Below are 12,015 nucleotides of genomic sequence, written 5' to 3' on the forward strand. Positions count from 1 at the left end.
TGCTGCTGCAGCTGCTGCAGCTGCTGCTGCTGCTGCTGCTGCTGCTGCTGCTGCTGCTGCAGCTGCTGCAGCTGCTGCAGCTGCTGCAGCTGCTGCTGCGACACGTTGATGTTTTACCAACAGAAAGCAAACAATAACACTTTATCACTTGTGATTTCAGTAACAACAAGGCCACTTTGGACCCGTCCAGGAAGTTTCTGCTGAGCTGCAAAGATAAACTGAAGCAGACGGAGGAGAACCGGAGCTCAGGTTGGCTCCGCCCCCAACGCCTCACCACTGTTTAATGATGACGCCCCGAATGTGTTTCAGACGGTCTGGGAATGAGGACTGCAGCTTGTGATTATTATTCTGAAGATGAATTGATGAATTGTTCTGTAACACCTCAGGTTTACTCCATACAATATTAAAGACACAGAAAAGATTCATCAGCTTTTTCTTTTCCAAATACGGGAGTAACAACAAATCTTTTTTCAAAGTGCCTTTTTCTTTTCTCTTTTTTTTAAGTGACAAATCTAGAAACCTGTTTTTGTTTTATTCAATAACGTGACTAGTGATTATTTTATTTTTTATTTATTTTGAAAGCAGCTTTATGTTTTTGTTTCTTTTTCTTTTTAAAAGGTGAATATTGATAAATATCGTGATGTTTTTTCAAATAAGTAACAAATCCTGTGACTTTTTTAAACCGACAGCTGCTTTAAAAGCTCCGGTGTTCAGTCGTGTTGCTCCTCTGGCTTCCTGTTAACCTCCATCTTTCCTCCTCTCCTCCGTCTGCAGCCCCGCTGAGCTCCGCTCCTCTTCAGCCGACGTCGTTCTACGGCAGCCGATCTGGAACCAAAGACTACGGCCAGAGCCACTCGTTCCTGGACAGGTGAGTTCCTCTCAGGTGAGGCGATTCGCTCGCTGCCAGCGGAGAGCGTGACGTTTATTGACGGTCCTCAGGGCGTCCGGCGCCGCTCAGACCTCCACCACCAAGAGAAGCCTGATGCTGCCCAACCACTCCACTCCCTTTAAGAAAGTCCGTCCATCTCTGGATTACGGCTGGAACAAGCAGAGACCGTCCAGCCTGGCGCAGCCGCAGCCGCCCCTGCAGGGGTGAGGCCCCGAAGCACAAACGAGCTTCAGCCTGACCCAACGCCAAATTAACCGTGACTTTCTGCAGGTTCTCCAACCTGGGCAACACGTGCTACATGAACGCCATCCTGCAGTCGCTGTTCAGCCTCCCCTCCTTCTCCAACGACATGCTGAAGCAGAGCATCACCTGGAAGAAGGTTCCTGTCAACGCCTTGCTCAGGTGAGGCTCGCCCGCTGGCCGCTTCACTGAAACTTTGACCCCATCTCTGACGCCACGCGTCCGTCTGCAGGCGCTTCGCCCACCTGATGGTGAAGAAGGATGTGGCCTGTCCAGAAACCAAGAAGGACCTGCTGAGGAAGGTGAAGAACGCCATCTCCTCCACGGCCGAACGCTTCTCTGGAAACGTGCAGAATGTAAGACGTCCTGCTTCCTTTCTGTGGCGTTAACACGCTCCTGCAGAGACTTTAACTAGACCCACACCGAGAAATCAGCCGAATGAACCGGAAACTAAAAGGTCGTCTAGTGGAGGTCAGGCTCACCTGCCCATCAGTCCAGACTGTTTTTAAGCCATTTTATCTCTGATTTTTAGAAAGTTAAAAAAAAAAATCTTTGACCATCAAGTGAACATGAAGGTCCAGAAACAAGACGACTCACTGGAAACGAAGCACAAGAAGTTCTAGAAGCGTTTATTCGTTTTTTTTTCCTAATGTGAGCAAATTTTAAAGTTCAAGTTACAGAGATGAAGAGGCGGAGCTTCATAAGTTGCCATGGTGACAGAACCAGCTTCATGTTGGTTAAAACAATCTGAAACTGAACTTGAAGTTGCCCCTAAGCCACTAATGCTGCTTCAGTTCAACTCAAATACTTGATTAAATGTGTAGTTGCTGTTGATGCTGTGGAGTGGAAGGATCTGCAGTAGCAGCCAGTGTCGCAGCGAATCTGAAGAATCCTCTGACTAAAGATTGTTGCTGTGTGTCTCATGACCATCATGATATCCACGCAGCAGAGACGAAACTCTACGATAGCATGTTCTACATGACATCAGCTGTTAGCTAGCTCTGCTAATCCACTTCATTTGCTTTTGCTGGTCCTCTGAAAGGCTCCGTTTTAGTCCAACTCCAGTGTGTTTGCTTAGAAAGTCTGGTTTGTTTGGGGAGGTGTGAACTCTTGATTCAGTCTGGCTGAATGGACTGGAGAGCAGGGCATTCTGGGTAAATCCAACAAAAACAAACGTGCTAGCCTAGCGCTAGCAGGAGAAATGGCTCGTGGTCTTTAGCCAAAGACTAAAGAGAAATCCTCCAACCGCTAAAATCAAATGACACCGTTTTTGTTGGTGAAGCAGGAAGTTGCTCTCAGCGTCTTCAGAGGTTTTGTGTGGTTTCCTTCAGTGGTTGTTGGTGCAGCGCCCCCACAGGCCAGGAGGGGAACAGGTTGGTTTCACTCAGAGCAGAGAGAGAGACAAATAATCAAACCGAGTCTGATGGGCCACCAGGTAGTTCAGGGATAATTTGAGGGTTTGGAAATGTTGATCAGCTGCTCCCAGTTTTAAAACCAATACCTTGTTGCCATGGTTACGGAATAATTGTCCAAACAATTCAGCCAGAAAATGAGCAAACGTGACCTGAAGCTGTCCCTGTTGGTCAGGACGCTCACGAGTTCCTGAGTCAGTGCTTGGATCAGCTGAAGGACGACGTAGAGAAGATGAACAAAAGCCTGGCGATCGACACGGCTGCTTCCTCTTCCTCCTCTTCCTCCTCGGTGACGTGTGACAACGCTCCGGAGGCGGCGATGACACCCGGCGACGAGGCCGACACCTCCCGCATCTACACCTGCCCCGTGGCCGTCAACATGGAGTTCGAGGTGCAGCACACCATCACCTGCAAATGGTGAGACCTCTTCCTCTTCCCGCTCCTCTTCCTCCTGGTTTCTGCGTTAGCCAGCCGGTTCTGAGGCTGTGATGCTTGTCGTTGGTGTTGCAGCTGCGGTGAGGTGGTGAACAAACGCGAACAGTTCAACGACCTTTCCATCGACCTGCCGCGCAGGAAGAAAACGCTGCCGCTGCGCTCCATCCAGGACTCCCTGGACCTCTTCTTCAGGGTCAGTCCTCCTCCTCTTCCTCATCTCTTTAGCTAAAGATGCTAGCTGTCACCCACCTAACGTCTGCTGGGTGCTCTGTTTGTTTCCAGATGGAGGAGATTGAATATTCGTGTGAAAAGTGCAGCGGGAAATCTGCAACGGTTACTCACAAGTTCAGCAAACTGCCCAGGTACCACAGAATCCAGAACCGGCCATGTATTTTACTGGACCGGAGGTCATGTGACTGCTGTATGCACATGTTGCTATGCATTGAATCAAACAACGGGGACGCCATGTTTTACATGTTTTACGATTAATTGTCAGCACTACAGAAACTAGATAACGAGGCTCAATGTGTAACTTTTAACAGGTCAGTAAAAAGATCCTCATCGTCTGACAGACGTTTAAATGAGCTAATCAAGCAGCTCCGTGTTCAGACGATCACTTATTGATCACAAAACAAACATCGACCCTGAAAACGTAAAACTAACAGACTGAACGTTCTGATCTTTGTGGGAAATGTTTGGATGTTTTTTTTGGTGTTTGATGCAATTCAACGTAATTTCTTCTCTGTCGGCTTGTGGAGCTGTTGTCAGTCGGTTGCCATGGCAACGGGTGTGTAGCAATGGCGGCTGCTGGTGTGCATTGCTAGCTATAGTATAGCAGCTAATGGGCAGGCGCTAGCTGCAGCGGCTAACAGTCGCGGTCCTGTCCAGTGGTGTATCGCTGTCTGACCCGGCCCAGTTGAAGGAGCTGAACAGAACCAGCTGACCCGTGTCTTCCTCTCAGAGTCCTCATCCTCCACCTGAAGAGGTACAGCTTCAACGCCCAGCTGTCCCTGAACAGCAAGCTGGGCCAGCAGGTTCTGATCCCGCGGTACCTGACGCTGCTGTCCCACTGCACCGACGGCACCCGGGCCCCCGTCAGCCTGAGCTGGACCCCCCAACCCGCCACGTACGGCCCGCTGCACGCCGCTTCACCTCCACTTCCTGTTTCACCAGCTGATGATGTTTCTGCTCCGTTCCTAAAGGTCCAGAACCCTGAAAACGTCGCAGTCGATCAACTGCTCCACGACTCCTCAGAGGTGAGTTTCACCAGAACCAGAACCTGAGGTCCAGGGTTGTACTAACTTATCTCAGGATTTCAAAGGGTTACAACTGATTTAATGATTCCTCAGGAAATCAGATTGTTACATCAACCAATAAAACAAAGTGGCTCTACAGAGCAGAACCTCCAGGTTCCTGGTCTGTCCTGTTTGGACCTCTGAGCACCAGCCCGGTTCTGGTTCTACTACTATACTAGGACACTTTCTGAATATTCTAGTTTTCTGATTCACTGGATTTTGAGTTTCCATTCTCTGATGTGTGACTGAGGTTTTCTTCTGAAGCGACGAGTTTTAAAGGTTTCTGTGATGTTTGTGCAGGAGGGTTGGAGGGAAATCCTCCAGCTGCAGCTCCGTCCTGCTGGACTCGGACTACGAAGACGAACCCACCAGGAAGGTGAACGTGAGCCGCAGGCGGCGCCTGAGCATCTGCCTGCCTGAAGAGGACGACCGTCCAGAGGAGGTCGGGTCCAGCTCGGCGCCTGAGCGCTGCTCGTCTCGCCCTCTGCGTCTGGTCGTGTCGTTTTGAAGTTTGATGTGTTTTCAGAAGCCGGCGGCGGCGGCGATGGATTCGTCAGAATTCAGTGGCATAAACGACGACGAGATGTTAGCCGCCGTGCTGGAGATGAGCCGACAGGAAGCCGGGCTTCCTGCTGCGGCGCCGCTGGAGGACGAGCCGACCAGCAGCCCCGACACCGGGTTCGGAGACTCGGACGTTCACGACCTGGCTTATCACACGGAGCTGCTGGAAACGGACAGCAAGCAGCCTGCAGGTGGCGCTAGCTTTAATGCAGCAGCTTCTGCTTTAAAGGGGCAGCATCATGTTGATCTTTCCATCATGTTCTGTTTTTCTCTTATCAAAAACAAACCTGGAGGGTTGTTTGATACTTTAATGTATGTTTGAGAGAGTTTTCATCTCCATGGCAACCGTTCAACAAGGCAAAACGCCTGGGTGGTCCTAGCCCCGCCTTCGAGGCGCAGCTCCTCCCCCACTCAGCTCCTTCAGACTAGCCAGCAGCAATTAGCAAACAGCTGGTGGATTTGCTCAAAGCAGAATTTGTTTTAAGTCGTGTTTGATAAGAACAGCATTTTTATTCAACTCATTTTAACGCTTGTGCTTTAAAATGGCAACATGCGCCTGGAAAACATCAAACTGCCCCTTTAAAGAGCCACGTCAGTCTGATGATGTCATTCAGTGTGAAACAAACTGGAGTAAAAGTTGTTTTTGGCCCAGACCAGCAGAACTTCACTGACATGTCTGGGTTTGTCTCTGCACGTTCTGGTGCCGCTCAGACGTCCTGGACTCTCTGGATCTGACCATGGATGAGAACAAGGAGAACCAGACCCCGGAGGGCGCGCAGCCGCAGGGCGAGCTGGACTGGGTCCAGCAGTACAGCCTGGACCAGGAGCGGGAGCGGGAGGAGCAGGAGCTGCAGCAGGCGCTGGCCCAGAGCCTGCAGGAACACGTAAGACCAGAACCGCCGCCCGACTCGGGCTGGAGCCCAGCAGCACAAAACGCTGTGCAGCAAAACCTTTCCTTTGTGCCGCCGGCAATAAATAAATATTAATAAATATTAAAGACGCTACAGAGATAGTCAGTGTCTTCAAAGCAGAAGCAGCTCCAACAAAAAGATTTGCTGCCTAGTTGATTGACACTAGTTGTGTTAGACTTGAAGAAAGTGGGGGGTTCAGCCTGGTGCCGGTTCTGACCCGCTCTGACCCGGCCGTTCTCCTGCAGGAAGCCCAGGAGATGAGGGAAGACGACGACCTGAAGAGAGCCACTGAGCTCAGCCTCCAAGGTAGGCAGAGCGTCTGTCTGTCTGTCTGTCTGTCTGTCTGTCTGTCCACCCAGAGGAACTGCAGCGTTTCTGTCGCCCTGCAGAGTTCAACAACTCGCTGCCGGAGCTGCTGGGTTCGGACGACGACTCCGGGAACGAGGACGTCCTGGACATGGAGTACACTGAAGCCGAGGCGGAGGCGCTGAAGAGGAACGCCGAGGTAACGGCCGTCCGGCTGTCCTGGAAATCTGCCTGAAATCTGAAATACTGAGCGTTTGGTCTCCGATCCGCAGGCCGGAGAGCTGGCCAACTCCTACAGACTCATCAGCGTCGTCAGCCACATCGGGAGCAGCTCTTCCTCTGGTGCGCTCCTCTTCCTCGTCCTCCCCGTTTTCACCGCCGTTCCTCTACTAAAGCCGGTTCTGATCTCATCCCAGGACATTACATCAGCGACGTCTACGACATGAAGAAGCAGTCGTGGCTGACCTACAACGACCTGGACGTGTCGCGCACGCAGGAGGCCGCCGTCCAGCGGGACCGCGACCGCAGCGGGTACATCTTCTTCTACATGCACAAGTGAGTTTTCAGTCCATCGGGTCAGTGGGAGCCCCTTTTTTAAGAAGTCGGAATCTGCCGGAGGAATGAACTTGTATTAAACAGAATCTTTTTTTGGGATGATGAGAAAGTTTCTTGATTTAACTAGACACGTTTCCTGGATTTATTTCCAACCCCTGGCAGTTAAATGCTTCAGGATTAAAGGGGCAGTGCCCTAAAATCTACTCTTTTTAGCGTTTATTCCCTCATCTAAAACATACCTGGAGTTGCCTCGACACTTTCACACATTTTGAGAAATCCTTTCATCTCCGTGGCAACCATTCAACTGTGCAAAACGCCTGGGTGGACCTAGCTCCGCCCTCAAAACGGGCGGGGCTAGGGGGCTAAATTGTGAAGCAAATTTTATTTGAAGTCATATTTGACATTTAAAGCGTTTTGATAACATCTGAAGGTCACAGTGACCTGATAGGGGTGTAAGACCTGCTGCCCCTTTAACAGCATGCAGTATTCACAACACGTTTAGCTATGTTTAAATTCACTAAACTTAATTACTCAAAGTGTGAGAAATTTGGAAAACATAAAAGCCATGTGAAGATAACGAGTTGAGAAACTGAAAACGGCCCAAAGCTTCAGAACCCTGGAGACCAGCTGGACCAGGACCTGGAGGCTCGGTCAGCGACCCAAACCCTCCAGCTGCTCCGCAGTCAGCCGGGCTGATCGGAGGCCGTCTGTCTGTTTCAGGGATGTTTTCGAGCAGCTGTCGGAGGCGGAGCGGTCCGGATCCAGCAGCGCCTCTGAAGCAGGAAGGAACGTCCTGCAGCCGCTCTGAGCTCTGCACATCCTGCCGGTTCCTGCTAGGTGGCGCTGTCCTCCGTTTGTTCCTCTACTCAGACGGCAAAGTGTTAACGACTCAAACGTTCAGCGGATCAAACTTTGCCTCCGTGTCTGAGGCCATTTTGTTTTTTTCTTTGTTTTGTTTTTTGTCCTGGTTTCAGCAGAGCTGCTGGTTCTGGTTCCATGTTTGCAGATCCTTTAGTTCTCTACTGAATAAAGAAATTCTATGTTGGAGTAAATCTGTGGCAGAGCTGGAGGCTTGCTGTGTTTAGCGGGTCCGTTTGGTGCAATACGTAGGTTCTGGCTCGGATGCTTTCCGTTGCTTTGGTGCTGCTTTGTGTTCGGTTCTGTCCGTTAGTTACTGAGCTCCTGAGTTGGACTCGGCATTACTGGGTTTTGAACTTGTGCCTCCTAAGAGAACTTTTCTAAACGTGTTTCTGAGCTTTATTTTGACAGCGTTGTTTGGTTTTGGATGTTTGGACCTTCGTTTGTGTAAAGCTAGCAGATGGTTCTGGTGTTTGCAGCGTAGCGGCCCGTCGGCCCAGGAGAAACTGTTCCTGTTTCTTCAGTATTTATCTAGAGGAGAATCCTTGTTTATAGTTTTTAATCCACTGTAAAATGAAACAAGTCGGTCATAATTTACCCGCATAAGATGATTTCTTTTTAACATGAGCGGTTTGGGCAGAGCTGAAGTCCAGCCGGACCTCCTGCCGTCTGAGTGAAACCTGAGCGTCAAGAGGCTGAAATGTATTTATGCAGTGAGAGTGAGAAGCTTTTTCTACCCTTCATACTCGACTGATTCTTCCTGAAAGCAGATTTTAATAAAATTATAGTCAAAACAAACTGGATTAGTTCTTTTTTTTTAAATAACCGGTTCAGCTTTTGTTCTGCTGTAAATGTCCTTCCAGCAGTCGGTGTTTTTACATAGAAACCATTGAACTTCAGCAGTGGGTTGAACTGGTGCAAAAACATTGAGCGCGGCGCCGAACCGCCGCCGTCACGTTTCCGGGCTGAACGCCTTCATGAGCGGCTCAAGATGGCGGCCGGTCAGTCTGTTGTATTCGCTCAGGATGTATCGCTCCCTCTGCAGCATCTGCAACAAAATGTCGTCATTGATGACCTTCAGCTGGCTGATCCATACATTTACTGGTAAAATGTTAAAACGGTTAAAACATTTTGGACATGAAAACGATTTAAAAATCCTGTTTAGGAGAATATTCCTAATCATTTCTCCCTCCTTAGAGAAGATCCAGGAATGAAGAGATTCTTCATCTGGAATGTTTCTGTCAGGGATCACAGGAAGCGACACCTTCTCTGGGTAACCATGGTAACTAGATGTTGTTTTTACCACTCAGAGCAGCTCATTACCATTTCAAGAAACAGCTGAACTTTGACCCCAAACCCCAGACAAGTTGAAAAGGATGCAGAGAGGAGGAGGAAGTTGATCTCATCCCCTACTCCAGCATCTCTGCCACCAGGCAGACTTTAAACATCTGCAGCCGTTGGCACAAGGCTTCAGTCAGAGGCCTCTTCACATTTGTTGCAAGACTGACTGGTACTGGAGATCCTTCCTGCCCACTGCATCATTCACAGCGACTTTGTGAAGATAAGTTATGACAATATTTAACTTGTATTTGGAATAAAGTACTTTTGAATTGAATCAAAATGATACGGATCAAAGTTTGAATGCAACTCTGAGCTGAACAGAACCGTCTGATCTGATCAGGAGTGATTATAGCGATCAATAATGAACAACAACATGGCCGCCTGTCGGTGAGCTGCGGACTCACCTCGGCCCATTCCTCCTCCGTCTCATGCCGGTAGCCCAGCAGGTGGCAGATCCCGTGAGCAGTGACGGCCTGCAGGAGCAGCAGAGCAGAGATGAAAACAACGGCCGAGTACATTTCTAGATTCACTTCACATAATTACAAGGAAAGAATTATTTCTCTGTCAAAATGTTAATGTGCAAGAAAAAACTATTTTCTTTGATTAACAGCTTAAATGTAGAATTATTTATGACATAATGTCAGAAATTCAGAAGAAGAAAAAACTTGGAATTTCACTAAAATATAAATTTGTGCATTTGTAAAGAGAAACGCCAAAAGTCCTCCAACATCTGGATATTTTCCAGTGTAGTTGGTAAATCCAGGCTGTTTTCCTGCAGCAGAGCCAAATCCTCCAGGTCCAGACTGACCTTTCACCTTGAACCGGATCCAGAAAACACCGGAGACTGAGGAGGAAGCTGCAGAAATCTGAACCCGAGAAATGTTCTGATCCAGGAGAAAAGCCCGGAGCTACGGCTTCCAGTCTGGAAAATATCCAGACGCTGGTCTCAGATTTACCACTTCAGTCTTAAAGACTTCTGTTGTTTGTCGCAAATGTCTGACTTTATAAGCTCCATAAACTTTTTACAGAAAATTCCAGCTTTTTTTCTTGTAAATATGGAATTTCTTTTCTAATTTTCTCAGTTTATTGGTGTAAATTTGCTCTTAAATAATTTTTTCAGCAGTGAGAACCTGTGATCAGCTGAACATACGAGTCAATAGAAAACTCGTAACTCACAGTAAGAGCACCATGAAGGTCCAGCGATTCTTTCTGGCACTGATTCATCACGAACTCGACCCCCAGGAAGATGTCTCCCAGGTTCAGCTCATCTCTGTGCAGCGGACACGGCAGCTTACCGGGCCTCAGGTCCTGGAGGAACACGGATGGAAATAACTTCACCTGAAAGCTACGGAAAACCTTCACATGGCACTTGAGTTGGTTCATCATTTCATAATTCTGACTTTCAAAGACATAATTGACAGAAAATATCACATCGTTTCTCTAAGGAGTATTGCTCTAGTATCACATAATCGTAACTTTTAAAAAAAAGTATTTAAAGCTAGAAATTATAACTTCTAGTAAGGCTTTTATATTTTATTTCAAGGCAGAAATGGGCTTCCATATGATGCAGATACAGAAATAAGATTTTTGTCTAGTTGTCCCACGGTGTGTTTCAATTCAGTATCGTATTCTGTCAGCTCACAACCGAAAAAATTGAAGTGGAACAAAAAAATACACTTATTTTTATGTATTTGTATCTTAAAAGGGTTTTACTTTTGTGTTGTCATATTAGAATATGGCTGTGTGCCCCCGGGCCTCTCCTTTGGGAGCGCCACTGATTTCAGGCGCTATTTTTTTTTTCTTTCAATCCCGTTAATTTAATCTTCCATATCTCTGGAATAAAACACCGCACACACATAAACTTTCCCCTCTGTGGTCGCTAGAAGGTTCTGCCACTTAGGCAGAGTTTTAAACGACTTTGAGTTTTAAACACAGCGACTGTTTTTAAGGCTTTAACGGCCGTTGCTGCTCCATCGTCCCTCTTTCCAGAAAATGCGGGAATCATAGCAACCGAAGACTCCGATTTTTTTCGAAGTCACACAGGAAGTTGGCTAAAAATTTCAGAATAAAAAAAAATCAAAAATAAAAATATGGTTCTGTCATGTATTATTAATATAATTTTAAAGTTAATTAAAGATTAGATAGACTTTGTTTGACAGCAACTCCATCGGTAATGTTATTGCTGTACATTTAACAGCCATATTTAACAACTAACGGAATCGGTTACCTCATAAAACGGGAAGGACAGGACATCTGTCGGCGCGTTTTTCTTCCTGTAAAGGTTGTTGATCTGCTGAATCCTGCGGTTGTCCACGCAGATGATGCCCAGGTCAAACTTCTGGATGCCCAGGATGTGTCTCAGCGTGTCCACGTCCCTGCGCAGCCTGGCGCGGCGGAGAGGAACCACCTTCTGAAGGTTCCGCAGAACTACTCCCATTTTGAGCCGAGTAGGAGATGGACGCGACGCGGAACCTCACGGCATGGACGAACCCGAACCGAGCCTTTAGCTGCTGATAGGAACCAACACTGAGCCTCTCAGTAAAGGAGAACAGCCTCATTCAGAGTCAGTCATTCAGAACACAATTCAAGGTGACACCATGAAGCCGGTGCTGAAGTTGGCTTCTGACTTACAACTTCCGGTTTGACACTTGATTAAAGGGCTAGTTCAACATTTTCCTCAATTCAGAATCTAAATGCTGACGATATTTAGTCTTAAAATGCACTTCATTAAATGTAACAGTATTTTTACATTTAATGTTCATTTGAGCTATACGTGCCAACCTTTGCGCAACCTGGTAGTTAATTATCAGTTGAATTTGTTTGTATTTAAGTTTCATACGAGTCGTTAGAAGATACATTTGTTTACATTTAAACTCTATATGAGCTGAGAGATTCGACTAATGATTAACTCCACACACAGAGAGAGAGAGAGAGAGAAATGTACAAATTTAAGATAAATAGAAGAAATACTCAAGAGAAACGACAGAGAGGAAGAGAGTAAAACTATCCATCCATTTTCTAACACCAGTAATGATGTTTCACCATGGTGTTGTAGATCCATCTAGTCCAGTTTGGATAAATTCAAGAATTTACATGGTAAATATACCAGCAACCCTCCCGAACCCACTAAGAGACAAGGGTGTAAAGAAAATGGATGGATGGACATGGTAAATATTTTCAAACAAAACAGGTCCAGGCGCGGAGCCATAGGG

The 12,015-nt window shown here is 47.4% G+C and overlaps 2 protein-coding genes across 3 annotated transcripts in view; one reads left to right on the top strand and one right to left on the bottom strand.

Annotated features, from left to right (window-relative positions):
* usp37 (ubiquitin specific peptidase 37) overlaps positions 1 to 7,656 on the top strand; it is a 10,417-nt gene extending 2,761 nt beyond the window's left edge. Inside the window, exons 7-24 of one of the 2 annotated variants that reach the window (XM_008404218.2) lie at positions 161 to 249; positions 775 to 868; positions 940 to 1,092; positions 1,160 to 1,291; positions 1,362 to 1,485; positions 2,717 to 2,958; positions 3,052 to 3,169; positions 3,259 to 3,338; positions 3,938 to 4,102; positions 4,179 to 4,232; positions 4,572 to 4,713; positions 4,801 to 5,023; positions 5,544 to 5,716; positions 5,989 to 6,049; positions 6,133 to 6,248; positions 6,322 to 6,391; positions 6,466 to 6,604; positions 7,325 to 7,656. In XM_008404218.2, coding sequence (XP_008402440.1) covers positions 161 to 249; positions 775 to 868; positions 940 to 1,092; positions 1,160 to 1,291; positions 1,362 to 1,485; positions 2,717 to 2,958; positions 3,052 to 3,169; positions 3,259 to 3,338; positions 3,938 to 4,102; positions 4,179 to 4,232; positions 4,572 to 4,713; positions 4,801 to 5,023; positions 5,544 to 5,716; positions 5,989 to 6,049; positions 6,133 to 6,248; positions 6,322 to 6,391; positions 6,466 to 6,604; positions 7,325 to 7,412 — 2,263 coding nt within the window. In that variant the 3' untranslated portion in view covers positions 7,413 to 7,656. Of the gene's footprint in view, positions 1 to 160; positions 250 to 774; positions 869 to 939; positions 1,093 to 1,159; positions 1,292 to 1,361; positions 1,486 to 2,716; positions 2,959 to 3,051; positions 3,170 to 3,258; positions 3,339 to 3,937; positions 4,103 to 4,178; positions 4,233 to 4,571; positions 4,714 to 4,797; positions 5,024 to 5,543; positions 5,717 to 5,988; positions 6,050 to 6,132; positions 6,249 to 6,321; positions 6,392 to 6,465; positions 6,605 to 7,324 lie in introns of both variants that reach the window. The other variant, XM_008404217.2, reaches the window with a different exon arrangement.
* Positions 7,556 to 11,633, bottom strand: ybey (ybeY metalloendoribonuclease). The gene is made up of 4 exons (XM_008404219.1): positions 11,031 to 11,633; positions 9,980 to 10,111; positions 9,208 to 9,276; positions 7,556 to 8,510 (listed from the first exon to the last, which is right to left on the bottom strand). The coding sequence occupies exons 1-4, from the start codon at positions 11,238 to 11,240 to the stop codon at positions 8,415 to 8,417; spliced, it is 507 nt and encodes a 168-aa protein (XP_008402441.1). The 5' UTR covers positions 11,241 to 11,633; the 3' UTR covers positions 7,556 to 8,414.
* Positions 11,634 to 12,015: the final 382 nt, after the last annotated feature.

The sequence above is a fragment of the Poecilia reticulata genome, linkage group LG2 (assembly GCF_000633615.1).
Source record: "Poecilia reticulata strain Guanapo linkage group LG2, Guppy_female_1.0+MT, whole genome shotgun sequence".
Classification (NCBI taxonomy): domain Eukaryota; kingdom Metazoa; phylum Chordata; class Actinopteri; order Cyprinodontiformes; family Poeciliidae; genus Poecilia; species Poecilia reticulata.

Bases quoted from the DNA above. Each gene is read 5' to 3' on its own strand.
- ybey (XM_008404219.1), bottom strand. From the start codon at position 11,240: ATGGGAGTAGTTCTGCGGAACCTTCAGAAGGTGGTTCCTCTCCGCCGC. The intron at 10,112-11,030 runs GTAACCGATTCC...GTGTTCCTCCAG, and splicing joins TGTCCTTCCCGTTTTATGAG to GACCTGAGGCCCGGTAAGCT. The intron at 9,277-9,979 runs GTGAGTTACGAG...CTGCTCCTGCAG, and splicing joins ACCTTCATGGTGCTCTTACT to GCCGTCACTGCTCACGGGAT.